Genomic DNA, 14960 nt, shown 5'->3' with positions numbered 1-14960 from the left:
CCAGGGAAGACTTGGGGGCCAGGCGGAGGGGATTTGCACCACGCAATGTCATTTGATGACTTCAAGTTGGACGTTGCTTACGCCTGACCCAGTTCATGCTCCGCCGGCCTCCCCACCTTCTGCTTCCCTTGCTGGGGTCTCACCGGGCCTCCTGCCCTTCTTTGGGCCTTCTTTGCAGAGAAGATAGCTCCCTCTTATTCCCCCTGCTGAGGTTCTTACCTTCCACCCAGGAGGCTAATCAAGATCTTCCTACACCAAGATCATTTCCTCTTGAGAGGGATTCTGGGCTCAGCTGTCAGGTAATACAAACTCTAGCTCCTTACAGGCCAGGAGACCACCACTGAAGTGATGAGGGGGCCCCAGACTAGAAGCCAGGTGGCCCACCTCCCAGCACAGGGCCCTTCCTGACTTCCCAGGACCCCCACAGCCCTGCCCATTTTTCCTGTACCATTCCTCTGCTGCGCATCTCTCTCGCTCAGCCTGGCCACCCTGCGGGCTGAGCCCTCTGGCCTGGCGCCTGGACTGCTGTAGTACCAGCTGCCTTGTTTGAGACCTCCCTCGCCACCTCCCCCTCCCCACACCACCCCCACCCCAGCCCCAGGCCAGCCTGCATCCCACTCTGGCTTAAAGTGAAGATTCCAACAGATTGCAAATTGCCTATCTCAGACTTTCAGGTCGACTGGTCAGCAATTTGGTTTTCCTGGTGGAGACTAATCTATTTAACAAAAATAGAACATACAGTAAAGCAAAATTAAATATTTCTAATCATGGGGATGCTTGCATCTGCAAATGATCAGGAAAGAAGAGGAGCAGTGGGTGGGGGCAAAAGGTCTGGAGGAGGGTCTCATGATGTGTGGCTTTAGAGCTGTAAAGCTCAACTGGCCACCCCGGAAGCTGGGCAAAGACCCCACTCACTGGTCAGGGCATCTCCCCGCTGCAGGCTATGCAGGTAAGGGCACCACCATCTGTCTGCCAAAGCAGAAAGCCATTCTTTACTTCTCCACCTTCCACAGCTCTCAAATGGGGCATCTCTAAGCCCTGTGGATTTCACCTCCTTCCCATCCTGTGAATTATGGACTCCTCTCCGGGCATGTCATCCTCCTCTCTCACTTGGATTCCACAGTAGCTTCCAACTGGCCTCCTTGCACTCAGTCTCCCCTCATGCCCACCCATTTTCCAGTCTAATGAAGGTACAGCACCAGAATAGCTTTTTTATTCAGCTTTATTGAGGCATACTTGATAAATAGGATTTATATGTATTTAAGGGATACTCCTTGATGATTTGATATACATATTTATTGTGAAATGGTCGCAACCATCAAGCTAATTAACATAGCCATCACCTCACACAGTTTTCATTTTCTCATTTTCTCTTTCTCTCTTTCTTGCTTTCTTGTAGTGAGAACACTTAAGATCCACCCTCTTAACGCTTTGCAAGTTGACAGTACAGTATTGTTACCTAGAGCCTCCATGCTGTACATTAGCTCCCCCAGAGCTTATTCATGCTGTGTAACTGAAAGTTTATACCCTTTGACCAACATCTCCCCATTTCTCTCTCCCTCCAGCTCCTGGCAATCCCCATTCTCCTCTCTGCTTCTGTGAGTTTGACTATTGTAGATTCTACACACATAAGTGATGCCAGGCAGTATTTGTCTCTCTGTGTCCTTCTTATTTCACCAAGCATGATGACCTCCAGGTCTATCCATGTTGTCACAAATGACAGGATTTCCTTCTTTTTATTTTTATTTTTATTTATTTATGATAGTCACACACACAGAGAGAGAGAGAGGCAGAGACACAGGCAGAGGGAGAAGCAGGCTCCATGCACCGGGAGCCCGACATGGGATTCGATCCCGGGTCTCCAGGATTGCGCCCTGGGCCAGAGGCAGGCGCTAAACCGCTGCGCCACCCAGGGATCCCGATTTCCTTCTTTTTAAAGAGGACATCGGACATGTTACCTCCTCCCCTTCTGTGGCCCCTACTTGCAACATGAGGTCCAAAGCTACCTGATACGATTCTTGCCTTCCTTGCCTCCACCAACATCCTTACCACTTGCATATCACTCACCAGCCACCTTGCCTTTCCTTCTGGCTCTTCATAGAGCCAAGCTCTCTTTTTGCCTTTAGGCCTTTGCATGTGCTTTTCCCTCTATTTGGAACATTCCTCTCATCTTCTTTGCCTAGCTAACTGACACTCATTCTTTCCTGTTCCCTCCAAGCCCTTCCTTGAGAGAGTGCTCTTCCTTATGTGCTCATACCTCTATGCCCACCCCCTCCTATCACCTGTCACACTGCCTTGTAACTACTTCTTTTTTTGCCTGTCACCTTCATTAGACTGGGAGCTTCTAGAAGACTAGGAGTTTGGCTTAATCATGCATTTCCCCAGGGTCTAGCATAAACATGGCCTGTCCCAGAGTGAGCACTCAACAAACACGGCATATGGCAACTGCTCCTTCATTTTCTGTGAGGAAACTGAGACCCAGAGAGAGGAAGGAACATAATTAGGAGCACACAGGTGTTTGTGACAAGACTAGAGCTAGAGCCCCAAACCTCCCACTCTAAGTGCAAAACTCTTTCTGGCTTCATTGTGCAGAAATGGTCTTAGCAAACATGATTCAGCCCAGGGGACACAGACCCCAGTACCAATAGCTTGCAGAGGTGTCTGGATCTCCCAACCTGTGATAACCTTTGGATCTTCATGATAACCACCTCCTCTGCCTTGGGCTCCTCATCTCTCTTGGTTCAGAGCAGAGTGGAGCAGTACAGTTTTGAGAGCTGAGACAATATTAGGCAACCAGCACAAGCCCCTTCTTGCCAGCTCTTCCCTCTCTGATATGAAGTCCCTTTCCCCATTTCTCAGAAGAGAGTCTCACCCAACCCTTGTGCAGGTGAAAACTAAGTATTTTGCATTCTTCCTCGCATTTTTTTACTATGGAAGCCCAAGAGGACTGGCTTGGCCACCAATATACTGGAGCCAGATCCTACAAGCTCCCAAGAGAGCCAAGAGCTACTTGTAAAATGATCAAGAATTGATGAGCCAGGTGTTAAATGGTAGATAGCTGGAAATCTGCCTTGGTGGGAGTATTACAATATGGAAATTCTCAAACACTGCCCCCCAGGGTCCTTTCCCCTCCTACCCAAAGAGCCCATTGTTAAACATTTATCAGCACATCCCTGACTAGCTACCTTCCTTCCTCCTCCACCTACCTCCTACTCTACCCCTGCTCCCCCCCTCCACCAAGGCTGTTTGGGTCTCACTCTGATCCCCTTCAAAGAGCTCATTCTCCCATCAGTGAGTGGTTCTTGCACAAGAAGGCAGGGTGGCATGTGGTTAGAAACAGAAGGTTGAAGTCAGACGCATCTGGGATGAATCCCGGTTCTGCCCACTAGTCACATGACCCCAGGCAAATTTCTTCTTTCACTGCCTTTGTTGCCTCATCTGTAAACCAGACATAATGGTAACACACGGTGCACTGCATTGGGGTTGCTGTTGAGAATTGATTAGTGAAGAACAACCCCAGGAAAAAAAAAATCTCAGATAATGTACAAAAATATTTCAGCAGAGCTAAAATTAACTTGAAGGGTGTCATCTCTGAGAGTTCTGCAGTGGAAAACCAGAGAACAGAGTTGAGAAAGGATTCATCCCAGGTACCCTTCCTAGAAAACAGCAAAGCACAGCTTGCATCTATGTGTTCAGAAGACCCCTTGCTCATGGCTCTTTCCATTCTTCTAAGTGGAGGGGGAAATGTGCTTATGCTTGCACAGATCTCTGGCTCTTACTCACGAAAACGCGAAGCTGTCAGTAAAAATTAATCTATTCCAAGAGGGAGTATTATTTTGTTGGTGATGATGTTGCTATTTTTGCTTGTTAAAAAAAATGCCTTCTTATAACATCTTTTCAAAAAAAGTTTTTAATAAAGTTTCTCTGTTAGGAAAATAATACATACTCATTATAAGATATTAGAAAATATTGATAGGATAAAAAGAAGAAAAAGCCATAATCACACAACCTAAAAACCAACCAGCTTTAACATTTTTATTTGTGGGAGTGATTTTTGCATAATTGTGAGTGTACTGTAAATATTATTTTTGCCCTTCTCTACTTATGGTATCAGTTAGGATAAGTAACACTAGCTGATGTAACAAAGACATCTCAGAGTCTTAGTGGGTCAACACAGTAATAATTGATGTTTCCCATGTGCAGAGTCCAAAGTGAAATGTGTCTGGTTGGTAGAAATTCTTTCTTCACGATGACTCATGGACCCAGACTCTTCCATATCTGTGCCTTGTGCCTCAGAGTTCACTGAAAGACCCTATGAATCTAGTTGGCAGATGGGGGAAGTGAAGGAGCAGGAAGGGTCTTGTGGGACTTCTACCTACATTCCATTGGCTGGAGTTGTCACATGGCCACACCCAACCTATAAAGGTGGCTGGAAACATGTGCTCCAGAGGAGAGGGAAATGGATTTGGTAACCCACCAGCCAGCATCTGGCACAATCAGAAATCACTTTGTTCAATCTTTTGTAATTTTTGTAATAGAATGCTCAAGTGTGTATGATTAAGTTTAAGTCACCCCTTGTTTAAAACCCTTCAGTGGCTTCCTTTGCATTCAGAATTAAGTGCAGCATCCTTGATACGGCCTGTAAGGTTCAACATGAGCTTGCACATGTGCACCTTACCAATCACATTCCATGCTCATTTCCTCCCTAGTGACCTCTTTCAGCTCCACTGGGATCTTTCGCTCTCTGGCTTCCCAATCTCTCTCCTGCCTGGGAAACTTTGCACAGTGCAATCCCTCTTCCCAGGACCCTCTCTCCCACACTCTTAGCTAACTCAGATCTCGGTGCAAATTACACCTCCTTAGAAAAGCCCTTCTTACTTATAGTCTACATTAGGTTTTTGTCATAGTTCACTCTCGTAGCACTCTGTTCTTTTCCTTCATATCACATATTATAGGTTGTAGTTATGTATTTATGTCTGCATCTCCCACCAGACTACAAGCTCCGTGCAATCTAGGACCATGTTGACTTTGCTCACCCTTTATCTGGTGCCTGCCCAGGATGTGCCCAACACATGTTAGGTGCTCAACAGGGCTGGTTGGTTGAATGCATGTATCATGTTTCATCACATGTCTATTTTACATGGCTCTTGCCCTACTTTATGGACCTATCATTCATTTCTGAGATTTTGCTGTTCTAAACAAGGCTGACTCTTGTATTACGACTAGAAGGAAAGAGGAGTTGATCCACCTCTCTTGGCCCATCCACCCCACCATCTTCTCTTCATCTCTCCCCTCCGTTGCATCCAGCCCTGCCTTAGGCCACCACTCTGCTTTGTGGCTGGTGACCATTGGAACCCTTTAGGCCATCTGATCACAGTCTCTCAGAAAGATGCCTCTCCATTTACTACGCACTAATAGAAGGGTGGCATTGGGGCTTGCCACACCTTCCATCCTCCCTCCTCTTAATTTGCTGCAAACCCACTGCTCCAAACTCAATGGATACATCAAAATTTTCTCCAGACTTAGGCCTATCAAAAGCATTTTCATGTAAGAAAATATTTTAAGTAGTGTGCAAAATATGACTTAATTTAGCCTAAGGCACAGGCAGAAAAAATATTTTTCACTTTTGTAGAACATGTGGGTAGACATACACAATTGTTTGATATTTCTCTTTTACGTCTTGCCCTCCCTTGGAAAACAGAAGGCTGCTTCTGCTTCTTCTTCTTCTTCTTCTTCTTCTTCTTCTTCTTCTTCTTCTTCTTATAGCCAACATAATGAGGGTCTCTACCCTTGATGGAAAAATCTAACCAGCATTCAAACCCCAGTGTTTTCTCCAAGTCCTCATTATTTATTTGAGACCAGCCTTGTGCTGTTCGGAGGGCTGGTAGCAGAACAGTCCAAGGTGGGCTTGGATCATCTACATAGATAGCAGCGTGCCGACCAGGGGCTCCTGTCACCCTTCAACTTCCATCTCCTGAGAGATTTCCCTGCCTGTGTAACATGTCAGGGTAGATCTTGTTTCCCTACAGCACAAACCAAACACACAGATGAGCATGCATGCTCACACCTTCCAGAGACAAAGACGACTGCCAAAGACAACTGTGCACTTGCGGTCATATTAAAGACGGAAATCCTTCCCTAAATGTGCCATGATCTAAGACACTGTGTCCCTCAGTGGGCCCAGGGTTCCTTCCAATCAGGCTGAAATGAGCAAGTCTTCATTTGGTCCAGCCTCCAGCTCTAGCCTGAAATCAGATCATGTTTGGGACTAAGGCATCCATTCCTGTCCTCCTCTGTGAAATTGAAAGAGCCAAAAAAAAAAAAAAAAAAAAAAAGTTCCAAGTAGGGCTTCACCCATACAATTCATAAACTGCTATTGGAATACATCATACTGCTACTTAGTAGTGAAACATTAAAGATGAATAATGGAAACAATTTTTCTAAGAGTAGGCTGCTGGAATCCTAAGTGAACATCTCACTCTCCACTGATTTTCCTGGGGATTCTGAGCTGATGCCAGGTGAAATGCTGCTAACCAGGATTACCTGGAGGAATTATGAGTTACCCTTTGTCCAAGGCAGCTCTGGGTTATGCCTTCTTCACAAATACCTTCTTTAATTCTCACAAACCATCCTGACAAGTAGGTACCGCACTTCCTATTTTTCAAAGAGGAGAATTGACACTCAGAAGCACTCCATGACGATGTGGGGTCAGGCCGGGGGCCGTGTTGGCTCTTGACTGGTGAATGCTGAAGCGTATGTTTTTTCCGTGTGTTTTCCTGTGCATTCTGAAGATTTCTTCGACAAAGAAACACAGGTTTATTGCTCCTGATTCAGCCTGAGCTGTTTGTTTGGATCGCCTTTTATGAAACAGACTGCCTTCTTTGACATTAGCAACATCTCTTTTCAGGGGGAAAAAAAAAAGTTCCTTATAAATTATCCACTTGGCAGCTTTACTTCCATTATTTTATTTGCATTCCAGATCTGCTCCGTGGTCATTCTTTATAAACTCCTCAGAAGTTAGAATCCATTATCAATCAGCATGCCGTCAAGAAAACAGAAACCACTTCAGGCATTTCAGAAGGAGCTTTAATACAGGGAACTGGTTACAACGTTGGGGAAAAGGGCGGAGGAGCAATAGAGGAAGGTGCTATCACGGGAGATGAGTATTTACAGAAACAACCAAGCCCCTTGGGCTGCAGGAACAAAAAGGGAAATGGTGTCGCCGCTGCCTCTGAAATGCATGAAGTGATTTCTGTCTTCTAGACAGCATGCTGATGGATAATGGATTCTAACTTCCGAGGACTTTACAAGAATGACCCCAGAGCAGATTAGGAATGCAAATAAAATAATGGGGACCCAAGGACACTGGCCTGTAAGGCTCCTGCCACTGCTGATCCTGCTGCTGGGGGGACCCCACCACTGGCCACCGAGCAGTCAGCTCAGAGCCCCCCACGCTGACAGTGGGGGGCCTGCTGAGCCCATGGACACCTGCAGGCACTCAGAACTCCTGCTGCTACAGCCAAAGCAGAAAAAAAAAAAATAGCTTTTCCCTTATGCGTACTTTCTAATCTCCCATGAATGCTTCTCATTAGCAGAACCTAAATGGAAACCAGCTGGCAGGGGATGGTGGGAAATGTGGTTTCTGGACTTTGGGCCCTGCAACACAGAGGAGTGTGGAGAAGAGCGGGTGTGGACTGTGAGCCCGCAGACAGAACTCGGCCACCACGCCAGCCAGAGCTACCAGACTCCAGCTTCAGAATTTGGCGCCTCCTTTGGATGGGTCTCGGGTGCACGTGATGATCCTCAGCCCTGGGATCGCACACGGAAGAGCTTAAGGAGCACCCTGTATACATAAATAATACGTGTGTGGGAAGAGGAGCAAGACAAATCCCCGCTCAAGCTGGGGTTTAAGAAAGCCAAGCCAGCCCGCTTCCCTGGCTGAAATGCCAGGCCACAGTGAGGCTGAAGCCTGGGCGACACTTGGGATCCGTCGGCTCTGTTCCCACCACCTTCTCACGCAGGCTCCTTCAGGTTGCAAGGACGGCATAGTGCCAGTGACCTTTGATGGCAGGGTCTTAGGTGGGGTTGCCCAGGAAACATTCTGAGACAAAGATTTGCAGACAGGAAATCTGTCAGGGAGGGCTCTCAGGAATAAAACCTGGGAGGGAGGGAGGGACGCGGGATGTGGCCAAGGGACAAGTGAAGTAATGCAGCTGTAACCCTGGCCTCAGTCATCCCACGGAGACCTCTGGATCCCATGGCCCTTCATGTTTGTCCTGAATTGAGGCAATGTCCCTTTGCGACTATTGGATATCGGCTGCCCCCAGGGAGGGGGCATAACCATCACTGGCACAGCTCCATTTGGGTGCCAGGCACCTTGGCGGCTGGGGAAGGTGAGTGCCTCTGTCCGAAGGGGGCACTGGGGCAGCTCACTGCAGTGTCCAGCAGATGAAGGGCGGGGGTAGGGTGGAAGCCCACTATTGTCCAGGCCACAGTGCCCAGCCACCTTGGTGGTGCCATTTGAGCTGGCAAGAGAGAGAATCCAGCCACCACCCTTGCCTGAGCCGCTGCCCCCTCACACCAGCATTACGGCTGCCAAAGCCCCCAGGTTCTCTGGGTCTTTGTTTCCACTCTATCATCCCTTCTCCATCCAGTACCCAGAGCCATCTTCTCGAATCTTATATCAGATCATAGTACTGCTTTGCTCAACCTTCTCCCCCTTCCCCGGGGCTCTTCCCTGCACTTAAAATCACCTCCAGAGCCCTGTCATGGGGGTGTGACCTGGCCCTGTCCACCTGCCTGCACCCTCACCAGGCTCCACCAGTGAAGCAGTGGCGGCTCATTTGGTTTGAGAACTCAGTCACTTGGGGGCTGATGTCTCTGAGAGGTGAGGACACCGTGGGCAAGGACCCAACAGTTTATCCCTATGCCCGATGAAACCATGTGATACGGAAAATCTCTTCCCAAGGGTTGGAAAGCTTCCTGGTGCTTAAAATCTTTTTTATTTCAGTTCTCTGCTATTAGATTTTTTTTAAGATTTTTTTTTATTTATTCATGAGACAGAGAGAGAAAGAGAGAGAGAGAGAGAGAGGCAGAGACACAGGCAGAGGGAGAAGCAGGCTCCATGCAGGGAGCCCGATGTGGGACTCGATCCCAGGACTCCAGGATCAGGCCCTGGGCTGAAGGCGGTGCTAAACCGTTGAGCCACCCGGGCTGCCCTATTAGATTTTTTTAAAATAAAAATTACTACTGCCATTTACTGAGTGCCCGCTGTAGGTCAGGAGCTGCGTGAGGTCCATAACTCAGGTGCGTGGGAATTTGCCCAAGGGAGCACTGAAGCCAGGTTTGTGATACTCAGACTCTGGCCTCCTTCCACTGCATTACCTGAGAGACTAAGGAGCTGCTGTTAATAAAAATAGTTATTGTGAGGAAAATAAAATGTGACAGCTCTTACTTTAAAGATGGACTAATTTGTTTTGTTTACAAAGTAAAGAGAGGATCTCATTCCCCACCTCATACTCCAATCCAGTGTCATTCCATCCAGCTTCGAAGACCATTTCATAAACTTTATAATTTAATAAATATTCTGCAGAACTTGTCCCCGTTTTATATCTAGAAATCTTTGGAGTTCTTCAGAGCTTGGAGGGGATGGGCAAATTAGATCTCCAAGAAATCAAACCAGGAAATGCCCTCCTTGTCCACCATGTCTGCATCTTTCCCAGCAAAGTGCTCTATTTGCATAAAAGTGAGCATTTCAGAAGATGTTCCGTGTTTTTCAATCATCCCTAGAAATAAAATCACAGCTCCCATCTCACCTTACGCTGAAGTGTTTTCACACTCCCGGGAATTGCTTGCCGTCACCTGAATATGGAATTCGGTGGGCATTAGTTTCTAACCAATACCACTTGCAGCTGTCTACAGGATTTCAAAAAGGTGTCAAAGTGGCCTTAGGAGGTGTTTCTCATTCTGAGAACAGGTTGAGTGATTCGATTTGTTCGAAAAGCCACAGTGCCTCAGACTTTGGGTTTCCACCAAGGGAAGATACCTCCTGGCGCTTTGTCCTGAGAATTGAGTGGGATCCAAAGTATCGTCTGTGCCATGACCTGATGATGCAAGAGCATAGTGAGGGTAAAGCAGTGTCCCTTTAAGACCATTGCTTTTCCTAATTGCACATTAATGGAATGAGAGGAAGGAATTTATTTCTGGATGAGGAGCAACAGGCTGCAGTGAAATGGCATGAGCATTAAAATCAAACTCGGATTTGGCTCCCAGCAGCCTCGTTTGCAGTGACCTAGTATAGAGCACATCACCTCTCTTGGTCTCAGTTTCTTGATCTGTAAAATGAGGATCATCCCCCTTTCCACTCAAGCTTGCCAAAAAGATTCATTGATACAATGTGTCGATTTCTTTATACGGTTTTAGAATGTCTATGGGTCCTGTATTAGCCAGGAGAGACCACACCCCCTTTTTATGTTCCCGATTTATTTAACCCAGCATATGGAAGCCCAGGATCAGCCAGCAAGGCAGATGCAGCAGATGATACTGTTTGTAGCCCCCGGGGTCCTTAATGAGGGATGCTCAGCTGCCTGTGACACTAGGCAGGTCTCACTGGCTCAAGAAGCTTCATTTTGTGCTGCCCCATAGCCCATTTATAATTGCAGCTGATGTCACCACTCAGGAAGAACTTACAAAAACATTCTCTGCCTGTAATAAGAAATCCTAACTGACCTCCAGTCCCCTTCTGGTCCTCACACCAAACAGCCTCAGCAGAGCCACACATCTTAATGGGTAGGACCCAAGAGCAGAGTCAGGGCCAGGCTCTGTGGGCCTCATCTCTGCCTCCATCCCTCCAGCACCATGGAAGACCTTGACCCAGGATAGCACAGGACACATTGGTGGATTTTGTGGATAATCATGATGATAATGATGATGCGCATCTCAGCTTTAATTCACCTGTGTTCATTCCCTTATTGATTTCCTTATTCATTCCTCAGATGAGCCAAATAGTCACAACCAGCTTTAAAACAGCTAGTTTAATTTTGCATCTGCAGCCCCACAGGGACCTATTTTTTTTCCAATACTAGTATCATAGTGTACAATTAATGAATTTCATTTGAGATCAGGAGTGTTTAAGCTAACATGGCATTTCTCTTTTGTTCTTGTTTGTTTCATTTTGTTTTTAGGGTCAAGTTGTGTTCCGGAATGGGGAGAGAATGGGGACCATTAAATTTACTCAATTTCAAGGTAGGCTTTCTGATGCTTATTCTTTGTACTTGATGAATTCTGCATTTGGGGATGTTGTGTTTCTGCAATAAAATACATCAAAAGAAATGAAAGTGTGATGTTCCAGATAAGAGAAAGCAGAGTCAATAGAAAACACTTCTCTGTGAAACATTAGTTTCAACTTATATAGAATATTTTTGTCAACCACATGACGTCTCAGGCTATCCGGTCTCCCCACATGACTCTCAGAGGCTCATGGAAGTACAGGGAGGGGGTTCAGTCCCTTCCAACATTCTGAGAAAGCTTGCATTGCTTTTGTGTTTGATTATAGAAATTTTCAAACAGACCCTCAAGTTGAGAGGAATCACATAATAAGCCCCATGTACCCATCACCTGGCTTCAACCATCAACATTTTGCCAATCTTGCTTTATCTTTACTCACCCGCTGAACTCTTTTTTTTTTTCTGTAATGTTTAAAACAGCTCCCAGACATTATCTCATTTCAATCTATAAATACTGCAGTATGCATTCCTACTAGATAAGGACTTTTCAAAACATAATCATGATACTATTACCCCACCTAAGCGTTTAACAATGATGCTTAATATCCTTTCACTTTGATCCTTTGATTATCTCCAACATGTCTTTACAATTTGTGGGAGAATCCACACAATGGCTGGTTGATATTCCTCTTTAATTTCTTTTAACCCATAATTATCTCCCACGTGCTTGTAACGGGTCCTTAATTTTTTTAAGAAACCAGGTCACTTGTCGGGCTTTTCTGTTATCCACGTTGGAAGGAAGGGGCTCAGGAACCTACCTTCCAGTAGGTTCCTCAAGTGACCAGGTGGAAATAGAGGAGGACAGGGGCTTGTCAGAGCCCACAGGGCATCTGTGAGGAGAGGGGGCTTTCTTCCCAGGTAGGCACCCCCTTGTAGCCCAGTACAGAGATCAGCAGGGTTGTTAGCCGAAACCACTAGATGTGCCATTCTTCACTGCAGTGTTTTTGGCCTCCGGATATTTCTAGAAAATCCAGAAACAAGAGCAGTGCCTTCTGCGTCAGATCCCAAAGTCATCCAGGCGAAGGCAAGAAATGAAATCAAGTTATTCGGGTTCATTCAGACAAATCCCACCGGATTTAGATCAATGAGGAGAGGTGTTCGGTACTGTGGCTCCGTAATGCAATCTTGTAGATTTACCCATTCGTCTTCCCGTGGCAGGTAATTGAAACGCATGTCAGCTCTCTGGCATGCACAAAAGATGTAATTTTCGGCAAATGTAATTATTTTCCCATTTGTTAAGTTTTGCTTCTTCATTGGTTGAACCAAGTAAGCATCTTGGCAAAGATACTGACTTTTTTTTTCTTTTGAGTGATTGTAACTAAATTCTCTTGTCACATTTCCAGTTCTCAAATTATATCATTCTAGGAGAATATTTTATAAAATATTGATTGGCCGATCACAGCTACAAGTGCGTGCCAATTTTATTGCCCTTTTTTTTTTGTTTTGTTTTTTGTTTTTAATGTTAGGATTAGACACCAGCTCCAGGGACTGGTTTTAGAGATTTATAAGGAAAGCAATGGAGCAAATGGTAGTTCGGAGGGGGGAGGGAGGGCCGGGGTCTGACCCCCCTTAACTCAAGTCAACATAGCACATTAGGCAAGTAACTTCACCAGTGTGAAGTCCTCATCTGTAAAATAGGAAAATAATCCTGCATACCTTCTTGGAACGTGGGAAGAACTCAATGAGATAACTCAGAGCAATACATGCATATATTTCTTGCTCAGCAAGCAGTAGCAATTATGGTTAGCACTGTGACACTTGTCTGAGGCAAATCCAGATTTTATTGGTGTGTTGAAACCCCCCAGGTGCCTTTATGTCTGCCTGCCCTTTATAGCTTCTCCCCACACTTAGCCATATATAGGATGTCAGATGGGGCAGGGTCTTAGAGATGATCCCATTCCATTATCTCCTGGTATAAATGGGAAAGTGGGGCCCAGGGCAGGGAGGTGTTCTCCCCAGGGACACAAGATGGTTAGTGGCAGAGCTGAGACTGGACCTCAGCTTCTTCCTTGGACTCCTATGCACACCTGCATCTGAGTGTTTTCCCTTCACCACAATAGTGCCCCATTTTTAGGGCACATCAGAGCTGGGCCAGCATGTACTCCCCTTTATATGTTTTTAAATCAAACATTGATCCTGTCGACAGAGGGCTTCTGTGTTATTTTGGGGACTGAGATGAGCCACTGGAATGCTGAGGGCATGTTCATGTCAGCACAAGAGTTATTTTTCCAAATGTAAAGGGTCTCAGAGGTGCATCGTCTGCCAAGATGGAGCGGCTTTGAATTATTGAATAGGCTGACCACTGGCCTGGGAGGGTGCGTGGTTATCATTTCATTTCACAGAGAGGAAACTGAGGCCCAACCAGGGGAAGGGACTTGCCCTGAGGCCCTGACTCATCATACCTTCCCTTCTATGGGCTGGTCCAGACTCTCTTTTCTGGGGACTTCCTAGGACTGACCCTGAGAATTGCCTCGTGCCACTGGCCTTTCAGAAAGCCTCTAAATAGAACCACCATGTTGTTTTCTGCTGTGTCCTTCACACCATCTCTCTCAGTCTGCTTCTCTCTCCCTCACCTCCTGCCCTCTCTTTAGAGGGCACAGAGAACAGCAGGGCTCACAGCAGAGCTGGCTCACAGACAGTCAACCCCAAAGGGGGGCTCCCCTTGCAGGGGCTGCTTCAAGACTCACACCCAGGCTGTCTCAGAGCTCACTAACCTGATCTCAATGCTGGCCCCTCCCACCCTTCCTCTGAAGACCTCACAAGATGCTGTTTCCAAGCCTAGTTCCTGGGGCCTTCGGAACTCTTTTATCTACCGTAAAGGAATCATTTTGTAGGAGGCTCTGTTAATTCCTTTGCAAAACTGAAACGCAAATGAGTTAGAAATGGGAGGCAGTTTTGAGAAGAGGGCTAAAAGGGAAGCCAAGAAGCCATGGTCCTGCACTTTTTGATTCCAAGGCTGTAGGGTAGCTCAAATGCCTGGCACTCAGGGCCTCCAGTACAAGTTTATTGAATTAATCTGGAGGCCAAAGACCTGGGTTCAAATCCTTGCTTTGAAACCTAGGAACAGTGTAACCTTGGGCAAGTCACTTCGTCTCCCTAAGCCTCGGTTTAATCCTCTGGAAAATGAGGATGGCATGAATGCCAGCCCTGCCCAACCCCCAGGGCTGAGGAAGGGGCCAAATGAGATTTTGCTCTATAGACTCTCAAGTGCTGGGAAGCTCGTCACATTATTGCTGTGATGCCTGGCTCCTGGCTGTCTCTTGGTAACGCTTACTGGATTTGTTGGTGAGAGGACTTGTAGAAATTTAAGAACATCTTCATTTACTTAAGGTTTCCGGTGACTTGTCTGGCAACCAGCAGTGAGCCTTGACAGTGGAAGCTGAAGCTAATTCAAGATGGTGCTCGTTGTTTCAGGCTGGAGAAACTACCTAGTTAGTAAACTTAGGAGTGCTGGATAAACAGATCTGTTCTAAAATAATGTACCATGGTTAGCCCCATGGCCCCTCTTGAGACGGGGGCATTTTTGATCCAGGGAGGGCTCTTCAGATCCCTAAAAATGATCTTCCTCACCCTCAGCTTCCCTCTGTTTACTTTGTTTTCAAGGGTTCCCAAAGCTTTTAGCTCCCAGCAGGACAATGGTAGATGGTAGGCGGCAGATGCTGTCAGTGATACATC

At 46.4% G+C, this 14960-nt stretch overlaps 1 protein-coding gene across 1 annotated transcript in view; it reads left to right on the top strand.

Moving 5' to 3' along the window:
• The window catches only part of GABBR2 (gamma-aminobutyric acid type B receptor subunit 2), a 348641-nt gene that overhangs the window by 237760 nt on the left and 95921 nt on the right, over positions 1-14960 (top strand). The window contains exon 8 of the mRNA XM_025432171.3: positions 11184-11244. Coding sequence (XP_025287956.1) covers positions 11184-11244 — 61 coding nt within the window. The remainder of the gene's footprint in view (positions 1-11183; positions 11245-14960) is intronic.

Source organism: Canis lupus, chromosome 11 (assembly GCF_003254725.2).
Source record: "Canis lupus dingo isolate Sandy chromosome 11, ASM325472v2, whole genome shotgun sequence".
Taxonomy (NCBI): Eukaryota; Metazoa; Chordata; class Mammalia; order Carnivora; family Canidae; genus Canis; species Canis lupus.
This window is presented reverse-complemented; position numbering and strand designations above follow the sequence as displayed.